Here is a 21,597-nt window from a genome sequence, read left to right as displayed (position 1 = left end):
GAAGAGGAGAGGACTTGGTAAATATGATTGGAATGATAAGGACCACTGGCGATTGAGATGCGAGAAGCGGCAATAGCTGCAAATATTCGCCAACCAGAAATAGAAATGGAAATTTATAAGCTTCTTTTGACCAAGGGGTTACGTACAGTAGCCATAAATGTAATTTCTAAAGACTGGTTTCTAGAAATACTTCTTCTAATAGGTCCATATTCAAGATGGCGATACTTGGTGATTACGGCGATTCTTCTTTATGATTCCAGTTTAAATAAGTCAATGATAAGCGAAACTTTATATGTATCTTACCAATCCCTCCATGGCATCTCTTACCGGCATGTTGGTAAAAAGTAATTCCACGTCAAAACTGACTCAAATGAATTACAAACTAGGCATACAATTCAAGCTTTACCATTTTTCTCAGCAAAAGCAAGTCTACTTCCTATTCCTCCATAAAGTTTCTTGTTGATATTTCTGTTAAGCACGTTAAAACTATAGGGAGTTGAATAACCTCACACAATATTTATATTTATTATTTGCTCACCAAATCTTGCTTTTCTTCTTCAATAAAGATGTCTGCCTTTTTATAAATAAACCTGTTATGAAATATGAGTTTTAGTTGTGAAGAAATAAATAAAATTATTGAAATTTTTGTTTAATATCGAAGGTTAAAAATTACCATCGATTTAAAAATTTGTATAAAATCAATTTCTTGGAAAATTGGTGTGGTAATTTCACAAATACCCAATAAAGATGTCTGGTTTTTAATAAATAAATCTGTTTTTAGAAATGACTGAATTACTGAAATTAGTGAAATTAGTAGATATCATAAAATTTGATAATGATGTTATGTAAAAAAATTCAAAATCATCAAATAATCTTTACAAATTAAATAGTAGTCTTTGTTGAAAATCCTTTGTCACCTTTAATTGAAAGTAAAAGGATCTTATCTTAACCACAACTAAAAAAGCAACAGTAATGGCATTGTTATTAGTCAACAATCGTAAACTCGTACACATCGTTGGTTCTTAGAAGAAGAGATTAGAAAAGACAACGTTTAGACCACCCGTATTTCCTTCGTTTTACTTGCTGACAGCAGGTACGTATCGACCTTGAGCGTGAAAGTCGTCGTCGTCGTCGTCGTCGTTGGTGCCACCACGCGTTCCTCCGGCTCCTTCGGCATCGAAGCCGAACCGAGAGACTCTTTGGTCGTGCCCGCCATTCGAAATCGCGGAGCAGTCGTCGCCAGGTGGTAAACTCTTCGAGGAAAATCGCGCGCGCGAAATTCCCAATAGTTTTTAACAACCAGCCAGTGAAACTTCGTGTAAAAGAAGGCGACGTTTCACCACAGAAAGAGAATCAACCGATGTGCGACATCCAAATTGTTTGGAAACATATTTATTACTGTACCAGGTACCTCAAAGTTACTCTATTCGCGATATCTCCAGTTTCAATTCGTAAAGTAAAAAGGTACCTGAGATATTTAGATCCGGATTGGTTACTATATTTGTAAAAGAAAATAAAATAATTAGAATTAGAGATATTCAAGATTCTTCGTGGTTTAGGAAGATCCGTTTTGGACGTGGCTGTGATCTATTTGAAATATTCGTTTTGTGCCACACTTCTTGTTTTATTAGCCTACCTTTACGTGAAGTACTTCACCAAGGAACTGGAGGATTGAAAATCCGACGAGTGCCAAAGTGAAATGCGTTAAACGCCGTCATCACCATTACAAGAGAACGTTCTACATACTCGTAAGTTACTTTTTCCTCAACAAAAATATATCTACATTATAATTCTTTTTATTTACCGTATTACTTTTATAAATGTGTTACGTAACTTTGGTAAACCCACAACTTGATGATCGATTAAATCCAAGTTTCTCCGAAGTGAATTAACCATAATAATAGCTGTCTTTAAAATTTTTTTAATAAGAATAATTTATAAATATTACATACAAACCAAGCCTTCGTTTGCAAACCACTTTCTTAAAAGCAAGCAATTACTCGATTATAACATTAGCCTTCCCATTACAATTCCATTTTAGAGGAGAAATCGAACATTTAATTCAATAGATTTTATTTATACTTTTTATAAAACTACGATAAAGTCAAATTAAAATGTGATCTTGAAATTGAAATCTTAATCTTGCGTTCATTTGATATTGAAAATCGTCTATACTTTTATATAGTATAATAAATAGTAAGAAAAAAATATGGAATCTCATTAAGATACCTTAATTACTCATAATCATCACCGTTTCAATCAAGATATAACAAGAGATTTTTCGCTAACGATTGACTTATCAAAAGGACATCTAAGTTTCAAAATAACATACAACAGAAAGCTTTGTTTCTTCAGTTACGAAACGGGATAATTTAAATTCTGCAGAGGATAAAACAACGTGAAGGATTTACAGAATGATTTTGAAAGAAAGTTTTTGATCTTGAGCAATTTCCAAAACTGTAATTAAGTTAATTATTAAATGAAAAGTTACTTGAAAGGTGTTTTCCATTTAATAGTTAATTTGAACCAATTTGCTCATCTCATGTTATTATTTATAAAACTGGTTTGAAGTTCTTTAAAATCACAGAAAAAGTGCAGTTTTCCATTTATGGTTGACACGAAAGGAATATAAATACAACCGGAAATAGCTCAATCAAGTAAAATCCAGATCGTTTAGTCCTTAAGAGATCGCAGGACCATAAAATTTAGAAAGGCACTTAACCATTCTCTTGGAACTCTGAAAATGGTTGCTGATAGATGATCTAATTCCTTCACGAACACGATATAAGCCCGATACTTGATTTAGATCACGTACTTAGACAAGAAAGACATTTTTTCTTAAGCTCTGCTAAATCGAAGTTGAATTACGTCCAACTTGCGTTTCCACTTTCACATTTGGCTTATACTTTTAGATGAAACTAATTTTAATACGACTATAAATTACATTTCTTGTTATTTTATGACTCGGAAAAAAAATTGTAGAATAGAATGGAAATTCTTGGATTTGAACATAATGATCGACTTTGCCAAGTACTAAATAAGAGGAAAACCAGATCACCTTCACTGTAAATGGCGAAAATCAACCGGGCCACTCCCACAGAGTAACTACCAGACATACACTCTAAAACAACGTGCCTTTCCAGGTGCTACCATTTACTATTCCACGCACGACGACGGTTTGATGCACGTGCTAGACATGCATTCGTCGACTTCTTTTAGTTATAAAAGCCGTCGTCGCGTACTATTGCGTATCGTGCATTCTTAAACCGGTGGTAAACGGAAAATTCTTTAACGTATTTCATCATTATAAATGCGAATTATTAATCTGTCATATAACACCAGTTGTAATAACTAATTTATTACATTCTTGTATTGACGTAAGGATGCGGTTTCAAATGTGCAATTATCAGAATGGAAAGGCTTAAATTAATCAAAAATAAATGTGATGAAACGAAGATAATAATGTAGAATTATAAAAATAACTTTGCACACATTCATAACAATGTGGTTCTTTATAATTGTATTATGAATCAGGTAAGGTGTTAATATGAGATTTAAAACACGAGGATTGACTAGGGTTTCATCACGCTTTTTGCATTAATACGAGACGCTGAATAGAGTTTTGCCTCTTTCATTTGGGTTAGTTGGTCATTATAAGTCGTACAAAGCAATTTGGAAGCAATACAAGCTATAAACACATATTTGGAAATGTCAGAAGTTATTTAGATGTCAAACGAAACCAGGTGAAAGGATTGGAAGTCATTTGAATTAACCAGGAACAATTGGTAAGGAATTACAGACATCGGAATTGATTTATTAGAATTATTACTTAACCGCAGAATTTCGAATCTGTTAAGTATTAGAATTCTCTTGCATTGGAAAAGAAGAAAGTTGGTTATTGTACTTTTTATGGAAACACGATACGCAAAAATATAAGCTTATACCATTGATATTGTTGTTATTTTAATGTTGATGTGATGACTGTATCAATTAAGAATCATTGTGTCAGAACGTATCATGTGCATATAACCAATATTGATGAATTCTCGTATTTAACAATGTGTGAAAATGTCCACTCATAAGACATAATTATTAAATACATGCGCTATTAAATATAATTAAAGAAATCATTAATGCCATCCAGGGAGGAAAATGTGCCAAAAACATACCAGACTCAAGAAACTGACAAAATTATCAGTCTAAAATTTCGAAATTTACAAAAAGATGTCATGGACAAAAATCTACTTAGCATAAAATATGGCCTTACACAATAAAATCTGCTTAAATTTTAGAAAATCGAACGTTGAAAGCAACTCAAAAGAAGGCGAAATTTTGTATGGGCAATATGATAATGAATCCATAGTGGAAGATGACGCAATATTTAAGTAGAAAAAATCATGAAAAACCTGTTATGGTTGAAGTTGTAAAGAACAGAAAAAGAATGGTGCTCAATGAAGTCTTTTAAAATAGGCTCCCGAGTTCTTTTCTCGTTTTTTTTTCGGGTAAAGAAAAAATATCGAGATTGTAGAGTCTCATACACTAGCAATGTGGTGTAGTCGACCATATCATCTGAGAGTGATATGATTATATTTCTGGAGGGTTGACCTGAAAGGCTGATTGATGCTGACTAAATACGAACAGCAATTTCGCTTAAGCTGGTACTGCTTCATAGTCCATTTCAACATGACATTGCGCTTATCAGTTCAAGACTTACACTTTCCTATAACAACATTTTTCTCCATAAACATTTATTTGATCTACTATACCAAATCGGCCATAGCCATACATTTTATTACATCAATCTTCTTGAAAATCTTTTTCAAAAAGATTAATGTATCCTTTCACTGGAAGCAACAAGCCAAGTATGCAGAGCCAATCAAGCAAGTTCCGACGTTTGTCATCATTACTAAAAAATCAGTTAGTTTATTGATTAATTCCTGTAAATAGGTAATTTAAGTCTTAAAACTTGAATGTTTTTCACTGCTTTTATAACGTCGGATATTTGGGTAATACTGGCCGACAGAATTTAAACTATCATTGCAGAAAAGATGCAGTGTGTATTCCAAACTAACTCTGTATCTTTTATTCTATTATAAACTTGTGAACAAATCTATATTTTTGTAGTATTTTCTCAAATTTGTCAGTGATGCGTGTATTCCTTGATTAGCAAAACACAACAAGAATGGTTTAGAGCATACTGGTGCAATTATTACTATATAAATGCAAATTTTGCAACTAACTAAAGAGATATGAGTTCGTAGGCTTTCACAGCCGTAGGCCTAACATCGATTCCTGTGTATCTCCAAGAACGAAGATAATCTGTGTATGACATACAATATACGTTAGAAAAGTTGATACCAATTCATATCATACAGTAGCGAAAGTGTCGTAGTAAAAGTTCAGGGCAAGGAAAATTACAAGACTATTTTGTTTCAATATCTTCTATATGTATACTAGATAAAACGGTAATGAAACCTAAAGAGTATTATTATTATTATTATGGACTTGATAATTGAAAATGGTGGTTCTCAATCTATATAGCTTTTTTATATCCCTCAGTCAGAGGCCAACAGCGTACTCTTGAACAAGTTAAAAGTAGTGTCACGAACTCTCTACATAAATTTGACATTATTATCAATAACCCAAGAGACATCAAAGAAATTTACTACTCTACATTTATTGCTGATAACTGTGGTTTTATCAATATTTCCACTCTATGAACTTGTTGAATTGTTCCTTGTTGTCGTTGACAACCAAACTGCTCAACTGTAGTATAGTCTTTCTGATATTATTCTTATTGATCTATAAGAGACTACTTGAAGTGTCTACTTAAAGAAAATATGAAAATACTATATAAATAAGTGACAATTTAAATAATGCAGATGATTTAGACGAAATTAGACAGACTAAATTAACTCCGAGAATAAAGTATGTCTCGGTTTCTCACAACTCTGGACGGTTCTGCAACAAGCCGAGAAAGATCAGTGATGCCACGGATCCTCTTCACTTAATTACTACCAAGAACCATATGAACACATTATTTTGGTAACCTGGCTTTTCATTATTTAACAGCTTGGTTAGCAACAGTCCACAACTTCATTCTATTTTTATGGGCAGCTCCAGTTATTAAAAATGTCATCATCTTTAATAATTTCAGATCAGATTGACTATAGCAGACCTATAGAGACCTAGAGTGTGCATTTGTACCGAATCTTTCAGCTGCTAGCCGATGAGATCATTGCAATAATTTCAGAACAAAAAGAAATTTGGTATATGCATGCCCTTCCGTATTCTTTAGTTTTAATTTAGCCAACTCATGGATTATTAATAGTTCCTCCTTAAAAATGTTTTCAAGTTAACCTTCGAAGGTACATAGAAAATTACTCTCGAGGCATTCAATTACTAGATTATTCTGAAAATGGATTTTCTTCAAAATTCCTTGAAAGTTAACTTGTCGTAGATTAATGTAAGAAAAAACCAGGAAACACCAAAGTAGCACAAAGAAAATGTTATTGATTGCACCCTTTACGCTTTCTTATTGTTCCATCTGTTTATGAATATCTTACAAGAGCAGTTAGAATATTACACCAATCAGGGACATCTTTTCAATGGATTTCAAATAATGAAAATCGTTCCATCTTAACAACAAGAAATAAACTTTCATTTACGTTTTTACGTATTGCAATTAATTCGATTCATTTCATATTATTTTTTAGTATTATTGAGGTTTTATGGTGTCATCGCCATAAACCAGTTCCCACTAACAAGTTTCCATTTTGAAACCACCAATGGTTATTAGAAACATCTATTTCAATAGATCATGAAAAGCTACATTATCACTTTTAGAATCTCTCTAATTATAAGTGAAAGAAATTCCTCCGTGGGAGAAATGAATTCGCGGTTTAATTTATTTTTCCCTCCATTGTAACAGCACTCAATCATCTAACAAACCTAAATTATCTCTTCTAATGTATTCTTAACGCCCCACTAACCCAATTTTATGTGTGAGATATGCGATATAATACGAGACATTTTCTTTTGAAGCAATTAACCTTATATTAATCGTTTTGAGAATTTTCTGTTGAGTTTCTGGTTGTTATTGACCTTTTCATCAAGAATTCAGCTGCCGGGTGTCGCAGTATCGGTACACTTCCGCGTCGTATCGGTGTATTTTCCTGGTTTCACCAGCACGCGAACAAAGCAATTTTTAAGAATGGCTTAAGATTTCTTTTTTATATTCCTTAACAACGGAATTTATCATTATTCTTTAAAAAAACAATTTCGCAAACAACATTCGTTTACAAAACGGTCACAACTTACTTTCTTTTTAATATATTCCTAACTTCTTGAATTATTCAAGTATTGGTCGACAAACCATCAATCGTCATCGAATGATTTTGTTATTAGTATAATCCACGGTGAAAGTTGCCGTAATCCGTTGACGGGCTATTAAAATTTTCGCTAAAATCCTACTAAAAATAGCTCAGTTGCAGTTCCTAGAAAGTAACTGAACGAAATGTATACTGCCCACCGATGAAAACCTGTACCGTTATATACTACGATTTATGGTGCTTTGATGATCGTGTAGAAAGGACGGCGATTATTGAGAGAGCTAGTTTACGTATTGTTAGCCATTTTTCATAAAAATAAATACACTTAAATCAATAATAATAAATGAGTTAGTATCAAAAGTTTAACGATTACTTAGTAGCACTTTCACATTCGTATATTGTTACTTTCCAATGTAGTTACTAAATACAATAGATTGTAAACTAGAAATTTAGTAACCAATAGATTTAATATAGAACACATTTTATTCTCAAATTCATTGAGTTCAAGCCCATGATTATTACATCTTAAAGAGAAAATAGCATAATTATTATGTTAACTGTATAGGTACGTAATATCCATTCATCAATCAATAAAGTTATTTTTTACAAGACTTACTTTGACCCACCATTACTTACAACACAATAACACCGTCTGCATTATAATGATTACCTAGAATCTTGTATGAGTACAAAACTATACGTGTCGACTATATAACGGCACATATCAATAGTAGAAAGACTTTACATTGATTACAAAATGATGATTAAAAAATCATCTACAACATTTTATTGAGAAAATAAAAATCCCACGTTCTCAATTCGAAACGTGTAAATAACAACGAAAGGTGATCAGGTACAACCCGAAGGGAAATGCAATTCTTTTAATAAAGTTCACGATTTGCACGGAAAATGGCACGTGTTGGATCATCTTTCTCGTTCGCTTCGTGACTGAAAACGACGTTGCAAAATAACCCGTCCTTGAGCGGTGAAGTAAAGTTTCTTCGGAGATAATGGAATACAGTTCTGAAGTGTTAAAAATGCCGATAATTTTGCCGACAACCATCATCGCCGTTGCGCAACGAAATTGTTATGTAAAACGAGGTGTCAACGAAAACGGTGTGTGTGTATAATTGAAAGTGAAAACATCGTTTTGGATGAGGATTCAAAAGGTTAGAGGATTCTTGAGCCTAAATGCTGTGGAATTTTAAGACATTTTCGCCAACCTATTAACACCTTTTCTAATAACGCTAATTAAGGTTACAGGAAATGATCGGTTAACATATATGGTGTATACTTCCTGGAGTTACTATACCACGTTCGAAACTCACGTGAAGTTTATTTTGTTGAAGTTGTTTTTAAGTTGTTTTTAGCATTAAACATTAAATCGAGAGTTGAAATTACTTTAAAATAAACCTGAAGTACTAGAGCGAGTCGATAAGTAGTAGAAAGTAAAAGTCGCTCGAGTATTATTTCATTGCCACTCGGTTACCTTGTACGTAAAATACTCGTTCTATAAAGGAAAACATTTGTGTGTATAAAATAAATCGTAACAGTAGGAAACTTATTTTCAGTACCTATTATAGTTACTACCGCAAAATGAATAGAATGCGTTAATAACAGAGTTTGCAATAAGGATACGGCACTAAGTTATTATTAGTTACCAACTGCTCAATTGTGCGAATTGACTGGTTACGCAATGAACAACAGCAGCGTGGGATCACCACGGTGGTTTCTAAAAACTGTGAGAAATGGATTTTCTTTTTTATCACGTTACGGTTTATAACAACGAAAAGTATCCATTGAAACAATTCGTTTTGGAATTTTCTACTGCTAAAAGACATTTTCTATCGATAGTTTTTACCACCGTTCCAGATATTATCTTTAAAGCTCAATTATCCGCTTTAAGTATTTGTTAGTAAACAGTTACAATTGTGACATAACGCCTTAATTTCAAATTATTTCTTGAATCAAAAAATGCGTTCAAATCAAAACAAGGGTTTCCAGATTTCATCTTCAGTTCATGCTTCCACACCTATTCCATTTGTTCTAAATGTTAACCAGTTTGAACGAGTTCATTACTATATCCATTGTGGTCTACAATCATTAAGTGTTTAGTAGAGTTATTTTATGGTGTTTTGTGTGTTGTGCCAACGAGTTATCTATAATTTTCAATTTGCCTTGAGTGAAAGTCCATAATGGTGTACCTACAAAATAAACTTTTAGATTATATTGAAAATAATAATCAAACTTTTTTGTAATACTACACTAGAAATGTATTTACTAAAAGCATGTGACATAAGTCCATACAATGCACGTATTGCAAAATACAATTGAGTATCGAAAACAACGGAATGATAAAAGTTAATTGTAACTGCCATGGTATTCATAATGCTGGTAGAAATGCTTGTAAAGTACTATCTCTTGATGTCGAAGCAGAATTCTCAAATTTTGCTGAAAATCTGAATATCAAAAAATGATCAGGCATGTTATAACAAGATGGCTTCACCTATATGCTGCTCTTGATCGTGGAAACGATCTTGGCCAGCAGTAAAAAAAGTATTCTTTAGAGGTAGACAAAGAAATCATGGATTTTATTAAAGGTAACTACATAAAGTGAAAAATGGATCAACCCTTTCGTGAGCAAAGTGAAGGTACTTTTTCATCTTCAAAAATCTATTGCAACATCATCAGGCGACATTCTAACATCTATCAGGTTATACATATTATATATATTATGAGAGCTTCCATATATTATATGGAAGCTCTCATAACCTAGACATAATCGCCTGAGCATAATGTAGCTCAGTGATTCCATCTTTGTCTACAGGTGACCTAAAAGTATACAGGTCTACATGTAACGTTTTAACATCATTTTGATACACCAGTTCTCTGACTAATCTGTAAGAATAAGTGTTTTTCCTGACAAAGTAGGTGGTTTGAACTAGATATTTACATCTATTGTCATTGTTCTGATTTGTGTAGTTATGTTCTAGAGTACTTCAATATTCTTCCAAACAATAAAGAGAACTCGGACGAAGAATTGGATAATAAAACAAAGGAATATATGGAACCTCTGGAGTCTACGTCTATTGTAGGGTTTACAATGTGTGATATCAGTTTGCTGTCACACTCAATAAGCCAAATTACTTCACCCATTATTTCTGAATTAGTAGATGACTTTCTCAGACTGGTATTTTTAAAGTTGATTTATATGTCTATACAGGAAGAAACCAAGGTTAGTGGAGAGAACACTGTTATCATTCAAAGAGTGATAAAAAGCCAATGATACAATATCTAAACATAGACTTTTGAAATAATGCAGAAACTACAGTTCATACTAATATACTAAAGAAATTATTTATTTCCATCAAGTATTCCATGAAGATATTTTAGAGGTCATACAAGATCTTTATAAGAAGTATAGTAAGGGCCCTCTAAAAACTGAGAAGATACTTCCAAAGAAGAAATCAAAGCAGTCCTATTGAATACACCAAGTACCACATTCAGCAAAGTTTTGGTTCAGTGATCCGTTTGTGACAGTTTCCTCCGTGGCGAAAGTCATAGCATCTAAAAGGTTGAGACAACTTATTGAGAACATTCCACATTTTTGTATGTGCTCAAAAAAACGCTGTTCCTTGAAGCAAAATATTTAGTTCCAAAATAAAATAGATTAACTTAAGTTTGAGGTGCTGTCTCATCCTGAAGGCAGTCGTAGTTCTCTTCTTTTGCAGGCTAAGTAACATTGGCTTATAATAACTTAAAATACTGCTACTATAATGCATGCACAGTTTCTTATTGCTTGTGATTTTTAATATAGTCATTTGGAAGGATATTGTAATAGTAGTGACGCAATTCCTATATCTCTACTACAAATAAATACGAATGACTTTCCACAAGGTATGTTATGATATCACAAACATTTTTAACGCTTCCTTACTCAACCAAAATATCAGGGCATACAGAAAGTGTAAATTTTTATTTTGTCCGCTGCATCCACCAAAAAAACAAGCGAATACAAGATTCGCCAAACTGAGAATTGGTAAAAAAATTCAGAGCCAACCTCATTAGAACCACAACCTGCATTATCTTTAGTTCACACTTAAGAAAGCGGATCTTTTGTAGCAATATCGATGACACACAAACAGTAAAATGTAATGTGATGTGGTTTCTTGGAAAGCCAATTTGGCTAAATTTTGAATCTGCTGTCGATCAAAGTTTGTTTTGGTATTTGGTTTCATTTATAAGATGTTAAATTGTTTAGTTTTAACTTTATGAATGCTCGCAATAGCTGCATAAGTCGCTGCTGAAGCGAAACCTAAATTAAAATGTATAGAACAAAGCTTGTATTACACATATTTTTCTTATAGGTAACAAAGAATACAGTTACAACCTCTTTGGTTTCAATTGACTATAATCGTATTTTTTCCTTGAAATTTTCCTTTAGAACTCTTCACTTTGTCTAGTTTATTTGTAATCATTTTAGTCTTTCTGTCATCACCTATGTTGTTATGAACGTTCTCCCCTTCCCTAATTTTTCACGTAATAGGCAGAATACGCCTTGAAAAGATTTCAAACAGCTTCTCAAAGAATTACTTAAAACAAAGACTTCTTTACATTTACATTACTTATTTAAAATTTACATAATTAATAATAAACTACTAAATTTTTATTACTCACTGTAAGCCGGACATGACAATTATGGGGCATGTAGGTTTGAACATTTCTTTGTGGTCCTGCCTGATTTTTTCGACTTTTCAGCTAATCTCGAATTTTGGCCGTCCGACTGAAATTTTTGCAAAAAATTTTACTAGATGTCAACTTTCAAGAATAATCTCGTTAGGCTTATAACTTACGACAACATATAATGTGTAATACATTAGTATTACCTGAAACTTTGTGTACTGCACATTTCTAAACAACATGTAAACAACGCAGCAACACGTAGTAGTAGTACGTAGCAGGAAACGATTAAACCATGTGTAAGGGACTTGTGAAAGTAAACCTGAAAGCATTTTGTAAAAAGGTGTGTGAATTAATGCAGGGACTTAATGCGGTTTGATATAACAAAGCACAAAGTTTGATGAACCAGACCAATTATTACTTCAAAATGAAATTTTTGTTGTGACTGATACAATTATGTTGCAAAGAAACAAGGAGACTGTTTATTGCGCTGGAGTGATAGCAGAATATAATCAAGTAATGAGCGGCGTCAACAAATTTGACCAGCTACAGGAGATTATATAATGTTAGATTTACAGGAACAAATAGAAAACCGTCTGAAAGATCAGTTCTTTAGAAGTAAAATATCAACAACTTTGAAGTATGTTACACCATCAGAAAAACAAACACTTACAAAACAGACTTCATCGGTTTACTAAAGAACTTTAAATAATAAATACTACTTAAATACTTTGAGTTCTTAAATTTAAAAAAAATAGAATTTTGAATATCTACAAGTATTAAAAGTTAAAAATGTTATTACAGAAAATTAGACGTATGATGTGGTACTTCTTATATAAAAACTGAAACTATATTTTCACACCTTAATTGTTGCAGGAAACTGCAATCTTATTTATGAAGACTAAGAAATGAGTTCACAAATGAAAGTTAAAAATTGTATGTATCTGAAAATATATCACATTGTTGAATATTAAAGAAAATGTGAAAGGTTTCACCTCTTAAAACAACACAATTCCTCAATTACTTATACATACAACTCCTTACCGATTCTATTAACCCACTTCATCGTTAAATTACCTTTTTTCCTATAAGATAATACATAATCGCCGATCAGATCGGTGCCAAGGTTTAACTTAAGAATTATATGGAATTTAAGAATTAATGTGATGGTTCAAAGAGCATACAGATATACTCCACACCTTCAAACGCTTGTCGTACCGTAAAGTCGTGACATTGCAACTCATTGAGTATCCTTTTCTTACAGGATAATGAAAAGGCCACCCGGACTTTGGTGTCTTCTCATAATAGGTAAGAAGAGAAACGTTACGCAACGATCATCACCTTTATACTTTTAATCATCGTGTATTTCTTTTTATATTTTTCTTTTGTGTTTAGCCACATTCTGGTTGTGCATACAAGATGTTAATTCGCTAAGGGCCACAGCTTTGATATTAGGAAAAAGCCCATCGACGACAACCACTACAACGGAGGCACCCCAAGAAATTGATGGCCAAGAAGTAAGTTAGAAACAATTTTATTTTAACGTATTTAAGCAACAAATTGAGTAGAGAGAAAGTGAATGAAACGGTCCATATAGTGTATCTGACGCAATCGTTGACACCGTGCCAATTCTCGACCCTCACAATCGAAATTATACGAAATTCTTTAACATTTTCTTGCAACATTTACTTTACATTAATAGTTTGTGCAAAGCAAAAAAAAGTTAAAATGGTGCAGTAAAAAATGTAAATGAAAACTCTATACTAATTATTAGACTTTAATAGTTGCGTAAAACGTAGAGGCATAACTCTGAGCCAATTACACTCTTTTGATAAATGTCCTACTTACGCAATTTTGCGTAAGTAAGTTTACTCGAACGTGTAAGAAACGAAACTTTCATTTGGTGACATGAAAATAACTTCTTAATTCCATTTAAAATTATATAAAAGTCGACTATTTTTATGCTCAATTATAAAATATCAACAATTACATTCATTTTGAATCATCAATTAATTTATTATATAAGAAATTTAATAAATTAATTGAAACCGTTTTAAATGATATGTCACGTCAAGATATACATAATCCATATAAAACGTATTGGGGTTATATAATAATTTCTAAAACGGAAATCCCGGTTTAGAAAGTTTAACTGTGGTTTATGGTTCATATTGCACAACATTGTTATATCATTTTTTTTGAATCGTATAAAAATTAAAACTAATCTACTTTGAATATTTAGAAATTTCTTTCTAACTCAAGAATAAAGATATTGTCTTAAAAAAAAGAAAATGTGTAATTTATAATGGAGAATGATGATATTTTCAGTTCAGAAAAAGATCTTGTACCTATAAATTTAAACTTTTAAACAACAATCTTCTCGTTTACCTTTTTTTATAGCCTCTCCCATCTTGTTAATTTCTTGCTGTTTATGTTTTCAATAATCCAAGGAAGGTCGATATGAATCTTAAATGTCAGAAAAATAAAATAACATAAAAATCAAATTAAGATGATCGTAATTTATAGCATTTTAAATCATTTAAGTTTTAATTATTTAAATGTGTATAATGATCTTATATAGTCATAAAAGCGAAATGCAAGGTTAACGTAAAGATCGACGACGCGTAAAATTTTACACTCGAACGCTTACATAATTAACAATAAATGTTTGCATGTAAAAGACATAGCCTTATGTCTTAACGATGTATCTTCGGACGCAGATCGGTGATTAGAAATTCGCTTAATTGCTTTCTTATTGAAAGTCGTTGGGTCTCTAAACGTTTATTAACTGCATCCATTAAATTTATTAAGGATTCATCAAAACGAATGTGTTTTAACTGAATTTCTTAGTGTTATTATATTATTTTTATTTGCTTGTTATTAAATGTTCGTGACAACTTAAAGGTGTGCATGTTTGTTCATATCTTCAACCAGGTTGACCTTCAGTGTTATTTGTTGATCATCGATGTCACACACCCACTCTTCGACAACTCTTCGTGGGGAACCTTATGTGCAGAAAAAGCAAAACAAACAATTACATGTATTTAATTTTAGACGATACAAGGTCACTTTTAATTAAAAGGTCGCTGTACTTTAATCTTTACAGAAAATTTTCAAGCATTTTTAAACAGTAATATTATACTGGTGGTAGAACATTTTGATGTTTGAGGGTTTTTATGTTAGATATATTGACATAAAATGAAAAGAAATAATGAGATTGAAGGATGACAATATGATTTACTTAGTTCAAACACAGGATGTTTATAACAGATTGGACAACAATCTGGAATAATACTCTCCACCATGCCACGGTTAAAAATATGCATGACACATTGAAGTGCAGCAGAACAACAAAATTTTTATTTATTTATGGCACAGGTCACAAAATATACAAAAATGCTCTATATTACTACATTACAATTATAGAATAATTGGGCAAAACAACCTAAATGTCGTGTCATTTCATATTCAATTACACTATAATATAAGAGCTGTTTTGATAGAGATGAGTGGTGATTTAAGTGTGGTTGTGTAATATTTTATAGACAATGTTTTCATTGAGTGAGTGAAGTTACATTAACAACTAGCGTCCATCATAGTGACCACCATAGAGTAACTTCATTATCGCTGGCGAGTTTTGTCAGGTTGTCACAGACAACTACTCCATGTCTTACTCCAAAAGGCAGAAGGTTTTGAGGAAGCTCTTATGTTGTATCATGTTTTGTATCCAAGTTGCTCGGCAGCTTTACCACAGCTGTGGGAACCAGAGAGCGTTTGTTATGTGGTGTATTTTTTGTCCAGTTAAAGAGGCACTTGAAAGATCTGACTATTTTTGCTACTAATTCTTTTGTGGTCGCTCCACCAGCGATTAATTTTCTCTCAGTCTCTAATATATGATATGTATAGTATAAGATGGAAATGATAGATAAAATCAAATGAAGAGCAAAAGAAGTATTAAACTTTTCCAAATTGGTTTAATGCAAATAAGCTTATTTTAAATAGCGAGGTAAATTAAAAAGAACCTTGCACCAATTGTTTATTAATTATCAATTAACTCATTGAAGCATAGTGGAGAAACCGTAAATTTCCTTCAAATTCTTACCCTATAGATTTTTGCAGCTAATTAACGTCTCAGTACATGTATATTTATGCACCATTTATTTCTTTGAACTACAAGTTGTTAATTTGCATAAACTGCGTCACCTGAATAGAATCATTACATTCACAAACTCATTACACTACAGTATCTTTAGGTGAATGTACATGATTGTAATACAAATACTGCAGGTGGGAATAATTTATTTAAAACTCAATAGCTACAATAATAGGCAATGAATTATAACTTTATTACCTTTTCATCAGCTTTATTGAGGTTCGTAACTTTACTGGATGTAATATTTCTTTCGAATGGAAAGATGATTTCGAGAAGCAGATTTAAGTTAAAACATGGAAGAAAGTCTAATAGTAATAATAATGTAACAATCGATTCCTGAGAACTGTTTTTTGGGTAATGACGATTATCTTTGTGGGAGTTTGGAAATGACGTAGATGAAGATTCAAGCAATTAAATGTACCAACCTGATATCACAAAGCCAGTCGATCTGTTTTAATGCTATTCCTTTTGCCACAGAATAAAACTGTTCATCGAAAACTATTCATAAAATGATTGTTATAGCAATAAAATTGTTTATGGTAATAAAAATTCAAACAATATCATCATGCATCAAACGAAGCATCAGTCGAAAGGAGCATAGTGAAACTAAAGGACCGAATTACACCAAGACATTGTGTCCAGTATAATACAAGGTGTGGCAAAACTATCTCCCTAGTTTTGAAAATAATAAAACAATGTTTATGCAATAAGCAACATTTTTATATCATTAAACTGAAATATAGGAAGATTTACTTCAACTGGTATTAAAGATAATATAGGTCAAGTGTTGCTCATCCTTGTCCAAACACTGTTGCAAAGCAAATCAGCAAATCAGAAGTTTTGAATAACTCTTTCTAGCAATCATTGCGATGTTTTGTGTAATTTAGTATGGATTGTTTCCTTTTCGATTAGATAGTTGTTCAGTTATAAGATCATAATTCAGTTACAATAAGTTTTGTTCTTCTTCCATTTCGGTAGCCTTTTTCTCGCCAACTTTAAATCCGTCCAGATCCAAGGCATATCTTTGGTTCTATGAACTAAGTTGTCTTTTTTCCCCAGATAAGGAGCTAACCTGTTCTGGGAAGTCTCCTCCTTTACCCGGGTTTGGGACCACGCACAGTTACCATGCTACTTAATTACCTAGTAGTTAGTATAGGCGGCGTTCATTTACTGAAAAATGTTATTCTGAAAAAATAAAACTAAAAATGTATTGTAGAGTCAGTTATACTAAAGTATAATGTAGCAAAATCGAAGTATACCTACGTAGTAGTAAATTAGTTAAAGATTATAAAAATGAAAGCATCTAATATTTTTCCCATTATTTTTTACCCACTCTATAAATATTATATTGTCCTGTCAAGACAGTCATAAATTTAAACTTTTACTTAACCTACTTGCCTTAAAAAAGCTTATTTGAGATTGACTTCTATTAAAGGAGGTATACAAAAAGAAAAGAAACACCAACTATTTTTTAGAAAACCTTGATGTATTTGGAAATCCCCAAATTCTAAGAAATAAACACAAATATTTTAAACAAAAAATTAATTTTTTACACAATCTTCCAAGAAAAGCTGCTTCAGATTTTTTTAACTTTCACTAAAACATTCTCCAGAATTACATATTATCGTATACGTGTCAATTGTATTTATTTCAATTTATAACCTTCCTCAAGCTTATAAAAAAAAACTGATCATCACCTTGACTTTAATACCCACTCATACTCATTCTCACATACGAATCTAATTTTTCGTCTCACTGAGCCATCTGCTAGTTTAGCAATTGTTAGAAAGTGAGTATTTAGACCGAGAAAAATAGCTTATATTAAGTTTCTAATACAATATTTTACTGTTTTTCTAGTTAATGTTGCATTAACTATAAACTAATCATAAATGAATCCGAAAGCATTTAAAGAATGTCATTTCGGTATTAATATACTGCCATTCCAACACGAAATTTTAAAGGCGTGGTTTAACACGCCTCAATAGTATTGTCTTTGCGGTATTTATGAACTTGTTGTTTACAGGTTGTTCTTACTTTATAATTTTAAACGAATTTTAAATGATTTTTTTAGGTAATTACTGAATCTAGTGCTTCTGAAGAAACCCAAAATGTTACAAAACCCATTTTAACGGGAAACCCCCAAATAGATTATATTTGGGATCCGAATCTTCCAAGAGAATTAAATGGATACAACTTGAGTGAATATCCATTCTATGATGGATTGCCTGAAGATATTACTTTCAAGTGTGACGGTCTTCACGATGGCTTTTATGCAAGCGTACCTCACAAATGTCAGGTGAGAATTTTTTTTAATACCTTATCATCGCGGTTTTTAATCGAAAATATAACCACAAGGTTGTTTTTAAAAATTAAAATGCAATGAAATTGAAATTTTTGCAATAAGAGGTGCTCCGATGAAAAGGTGAGATGCACAAAGGAAATTCTTCTTTCTAATTTAAATAATTATAATTGATTAAATTTAGAAAGGAAATGAACGTCGTAAATTGTTTGCTTGACATTTTCATTAAGAACAATGATTATTATTTCATCTCATCGATCTTTTAAATTTTTAAATTCATTTTCTAATTGGATGTTTCACCTTTACTATAAAATATCATTAAATAAAAAGAAAATATATCATTTATGACACTAATAGACAGTTTTGCTCCATATAATCAATCTCACCTAACCTTCCTTGCTTTCACTTTCTGTCTTTCGTTAAGATCTACAAAGATTTTAGAATAAAGTTTCAATTTCTTCGTGTTCATTTGCTCACTCACCTATATGAAAGGTCTTTTCATTGTGAATGTGTCCTCTTCCTGCAAGCGACGACAAACGAAACCAATCAAATTCTCTACACTTTCTTTGCGTCATGGTTCATTGAGCGATGATGATGGGGCGAAATTTTTTTTTGGGACGCGTTCACTTTTGCTAACTTACATAAAAAACTAATATATAGATTACGTATTTAAAAAGCTAATCTCAATTTGTTAATCGTTAACGATGCCATTAAAAAAAGTAATTGATGTATTATGATGTAACGATTTCAAAAGGTCGAAGAGGAAATCTGAAATGTTGTTCTTAGCAAAGATTTCAAGGTAAATCTACTTGAAACTAAGTTTTATTTTATTTTTTCGTCAGGTTTATCATCATTGTCTTTTCGGAGTCCGCTACGACTTTTTATGCGCCAATTACACAGCTTTCGACCAAAAAACGTTTATTTGCCACTTCGTTTCTGAAGTCGATTGTGTGAATTCAAAAAAATTTTGGCATAGAAACGATGCTTTGTATCAAGCAGCAACGACAACAACAGTAAAACCAACAGTTATTGTAACTCAACCTCCAGTTACACCCGTCCCAATAATGCCCATTTTAAATCGAAGACCCGGAGCCACTGGTCCTGGAAGAGGATTTCGTTACAGAAAACCGCCCAAAAGATACGAATACTATGACGATGAATACGTAGATGAAGAATACGAAGAAAGGAGATATCAAAAAAGGCCTCATTATAGGCGGCCCGTTTATGAAGACGATTACGAAGAGTACGAAGATGAAGTTTATTCGAAGAGAAGACCATCAAGGAGGTAATTAATAAATCCTACTCTTATAATTTATTAAATTTTCTTATTATTTGATTTTATAGGCGTCCTGACCGCCGAGGACAAAATCGTAGAAACAAAGAAGATAGACGTCGTTACGAAGATGACGAAGATTATGATAAAGATGTTGAGGAGAGTCGCGATGATGAAGAAGAAGTTCGCAGACCCAATCGAAAACGAAGACCGAACAAGCGAAGACCCGCAGAAGATGAAGATTATGATAGACACTATGAACGACCACAAAAAAGGACTAGACGACCAATTGATGATGATGATTACGATGACGAAGCACCGAGAAGAAATCGAAAAAAGAATCGAAATAGAGATTCTGACGGCGATAAAGAAATGGAAGATCGACCCAAAAGGAATAAAAACGACGAGAGACCAAGAAATAATCGAAACGAAGAAAGAAATCGAAGTAACGACGATAAACCCAAACCAAAACAACCAGAAGTTAAAGTAAAAAGTGATGTGAGTACTGAAGAACCACCATTAACAAAAGCCCCGCTTTCGGTTTATGAAAGAAAAAGACCGCCTAAGATAAGACCTCCGATTCCTTTAAATGAGCAAAGTAAATATGTACCAAAAACAACTACTTCTTCCCCAATCGAGTACGAATATTATGATGATTATGAAGAAGAAGAGGTTGTAAGGGATACAAAAAAAACTCAAGATAGAAACCAAGATAGAAATCAAGATAGAAATCAAGATAGAAACCAAGAAAGAAACCAAGATAGGAATCAAGATAAGAACCAAGAAAGAACTCAAAGTAGAAAACCAGAAAGAAAACCTCCAAACAGATCATATTTTAATAAACCAAAATCGTCAGAATATGATGATGAAGAGGTGTATAAGAGACCAACAACAACAAAAAGGCCACAAAACTCTAAAGATAGACGTTTAGGTTCCGGAAGTAGAAGACGACCTGTAATTGAAGAATACGCAGATTATGAAGAAAGTTTAAGCAAATCTACAGAAGAACCAACAACAACCATCAAAGATATCGTTCCAGAAACAATTAAAGAAAAACAAGAACCAGTTATTAAAGTTGTAAAGCGCCCATTTTTACCCAGTAGGGGTGGTAATCCTTATTCGGCAAGAGGATTACATCCGATAGGTCTTAAATCTGAAGAAGTTGTCAGCACAAAATTTAACCCACCCCTAAAAGAACAAGAAAATCTTAGACAAGATCAACCGGAAGAAACTCAAAAATCAAAACCTTTATCAAAATTAAAAACTAAATCTGAAGAGGATTTTAAACCAATCACAAACCGACCGGTGAGTCGTATTAATATAGTTAAAATAACGACGACAACAACAACAACTGAAAAACCGGTTGAAAAAAATCCGTTAGATTTAGATGAAAATGAATATGATGTGACGTTGAATGATGCTTTAAATCCAACCATACCTAATTTGCCAATACGTAACTTTCCAACGGGATTTTCCTCGCAAAACGATTACAATTACAATGCCGTACAAAGAAATCGTTATGTAGCAGCTGATCCTACGCTAAATCAAGCCAGTTCGGATTATGTTTATAGAATTGAACCGCTTCAATCTCCAAGATACGTCCCTGTCTATCAAACGTTTAGGCAAACACCCCGACAACAACAAGCATTTTATGCCGGATATTAAAATTTTAAATTAGAAATAAAATACAGTGAAGAATAATTTTAGTTTTTTTTGGTAAAGAAATTTTATGAAAAAGAGCTATTTGCCATAACGTTTTGAAGGAAATCCATCTTAAGTATGTACGTATTTATATTGAAATCCGCAAAATGTGGATGGTTACTAAGTTATTTTCAAAAAATTTGTAAAGAAACAAAATTTG

At 32.3% G+C, this 21,597-nt stretch overlaps 1 protein-coding gene across 1 annotated transcript; it reads left to right on the top strand.

Moving 5' to 3' along the window:
• The first annotated feature begins 1,214 nt into the window (after nt 1-1,214).
• On the top strand, nt 1,215-21,437 carry LOC111420874 (hepatoma-derived growth factor-related protein 2-like). Its single transcript, XM_023053924.2, has 6 exons — nt 1,215-1,748; nt 13,276-13,319; nt 13,407-13,528; nt 18,236-18,460; nt 19,306-19,748; nt 19,808-21,437. Exons 2-6 carry the CDS (start codon nt 13,280-13,282, stop codon nt 21,399-21,401), a joined length of 2,424 nt encoding a protein of 807 aa, XP_022909692.2. The 5' UTR covers nt 1,215-1,748; nt 13,276-13,279; the 3' UTR covers nt 21,402-21,437.
• The last annotated feature ends 160 nt before the right edge of the window (nt 21,438-21,597 follow it).

The sequence above is a fragment of the Onthophagus taurus genome, chromosome 7 (genome assembly GCF_036711975.1).
Source record: "Onthophagus taurus isolate NC chromosome 7, IU_Otau_3.0, whole genome shotgun sequence".
NCBI classification, from domain to species: domain Eukaryota; kingdom Metazoa; phylum Arthropoda; class Insecta; order Coleoptera; family Scarabaeidae; genus Onthophagus; species Onthophagus taurus.
Note: the sequence above shows the minus strand (reverse complement) of the source record. Positions and strands in the feature narration are given on the sequence as shown.